The following is a 1864-nucleotide window of genomic DNA, read 5'->3' on the forward strand; positions in this document are numbered from 1 at the left end:
CTTTGTACTTTTTCTGGAAACTTATTGGCATGTGTTTTTTAAGTACGTGTCTCGGAGGAAACCGCACAAACCCCTCCAACATCGGATGGATAGCGTTAATCGTTCTAAATATACAATCCGATACCCTGGTAATATCTAAATTATACAAGTGTGATAGGGTGGTGAATGGTTCATCAAGACGCAACTTTCGCAAAGTTAATATGAAGATTTCTTCTTTGTTCAGCCCATAGCAAGCTGGAATAGCAAATTCTAACGCAACAAATAGATGTTTTAAAGTCTTTCCAGAACTTAAACCAGTGTAATAAAGACACTTTTTATGATCCTCTTCAAGTGATGCAATGATGTATCGAGTCCCTTCCCGTGCTGTAATCAGCTCTCTGAAGACGTTCTTCTCGACTTTTGAGCAACCGATTCTCCTTTCCATATTTTTGTATCAATCGAAAAGATTCACGTTGATCTCTTTCCCAGTATGTATCAGTCTGGACAGAACAATCGCTGCTGAATGATTGTTCAAACAAATCAGCACTTAATTCGTGATTGTCTATCCTTTGATCATCGGGATTGTGAGTGATATGTTCACAAACAGAGGTATTCTGGAATTTACTTGGAGCTCTGAAAATAATCCCAATGAGTATTTCAATCCAAAAATACTATGTTTACTTACGCCTCATGACAAGCATTGTATGTAACATCATCTTTACTAAGAGGAGCAGACTTTTCGTGAGTTCCGGTTTGTTCTTTGCACGATAAATATAGTGTTGGCACCCAATCCACATTTTCTAAATCTTCTGGATCAGCCGGAAAGTTATTCGAAAAATGTCGACCACACACTCGATGATGATTTGCGATTTTGACAGTACCGGATGCTTTCATCCACTGCAGACGACATAGACACAGAGAACAGACATCCATGATCGAACAAAAATATTTAAAAAACGTGTGTAAACATTTGAATTAATATACGAAAAACACTAGCGCCGCCGCACCAACCTATCCCAACTATCCGTCAAATCGATTCCGGAACCGGTTCGAAATCCTGGATGGATTTAGCATGGAATCTAGCTCAAAGAAAACAACCGATTCCGACTCTATCGGTTGACGCATTTGAACTGGAATTCATGCTGAAAGTCCGAATCGGTTCCGGACTAGTTTGACTGGGTAGAGGAATATCCGCTGTCAATTTTGTCGCTTCAGCCACAAAAAAACATAAAGACAGCAGCGCACCTGGTTTAGATATCCAAACTACCTTCGAAACCGTTAGAGATTTTACACAAGTTGAATGCTAAAGATGGACGTCTGTTCTCTGTGACGTAGATCCCACGATTTTCGTTCATATTTTGAACCAGTTAATCGTACAGCCGGGAACCTGAACAATCTGTATATTATATCTCCGGAATAAGTTTTACATCCGGACACGGAACATTTTAAAACCATTATAAATATTTTACACGTCCCAATTCAAATGTTTGAATTGACTCATAGAAAACTGACAGTTTTCTATATGACAGCTGGAGGAAAACAAACCCCCAAGTAGTGTGAGTGAAATCGTTTGCATAGAAATCTATTGGCGATTTGCGGCAAAACCAAAATTAGTCATGCGACACCTATGATTCAGCTCATGAACTGGCAAAGTGATACAATTTGCTTTTTTCACCCGTAAGTGAGTCGTAGCTTACAACAAAATCTTCATTATCTTCTCGGAAAAAGCTAACCACTGCCAAAATATGAATGAAACGAGTAAGAAATTTAGTTTTATTTGCAATTATTCTGAAAGTACAGCCATTTGCAACTATTTGACTCATACATTTCTTCGAAATGTAATCGGGGTATTATTGTGGTTATAAAAAATCGTTCCATAAATAAA

The 1864-nt window shown here is 38.3% G+C and overlaps 1 protein-coding gene across 2 annotated transcripts; it reads right to left on the reverse strand.

Moving 5' to 3' along the window:
* LOC131688395 (uncharacterized) lies at positions 1–1425 on the reverse strand. 2 transcript variants are annotated; one of them, XR_009305236.1, is made up of 3 exons: positions 1247–1425; positions 665–876; positions 1–612 (listed from the first exon to the last, which is right to left on the reverse strand). XR_009305236.1 is itself a non-coding variant. In XM_058972626.1 (2 exons), the coding sequence occupies exons 1-2, from the start codon at positions 910–912 to the stop codon at positions 327–329; spliced, it is 534 nt and encodes a 177-aa protein (XP_058828609.1). In that variant the 5' UTR covers positions 913–947; the 3' UTR covers positions 1–326. The 2 variants fall into 2 exon arrangements, 1 of the variants encoding a protein (XP_058828609.1); XM_058972626.1 differs by lacking the exon at positions 1247–1425 and having other exon boundaries at positions 665–947.
* Positions 1426–1864: the final 439 nt, after the last annotated feature.

Source organism: Topomyia yanbarensis, chromosome 1, assembly GCF_030247195.1.
Source record: "Topomyia yanbarensis strain Yona2022 chromosome 1, ASM3024719v1, whole genome shotgun sequence".
Lineage (NCBI taxonomy): Eukaryota > Metazoa > Arthropoda > Insecta > Diptera > Culicidae > Topomyia > Topomyia yanbarensis.

Excerpts from the sequence above, each read along its gene's own strand:
- LOC131688395 (XM_058972626.1), bottom strand. The coding sequence starts at position 912 with ATGGATGTCTGTTCTCTGTGTCTATGTCGTCTGCAGTGGATGAAAGCA. Across the intron at positions 613-664 it reads TACAATGCTTGTCATGAGGC|AGCTCCAAGTAAATTCCAGA; the intron begins GTAAGTAAACAT and ends GATTATTTTCAG.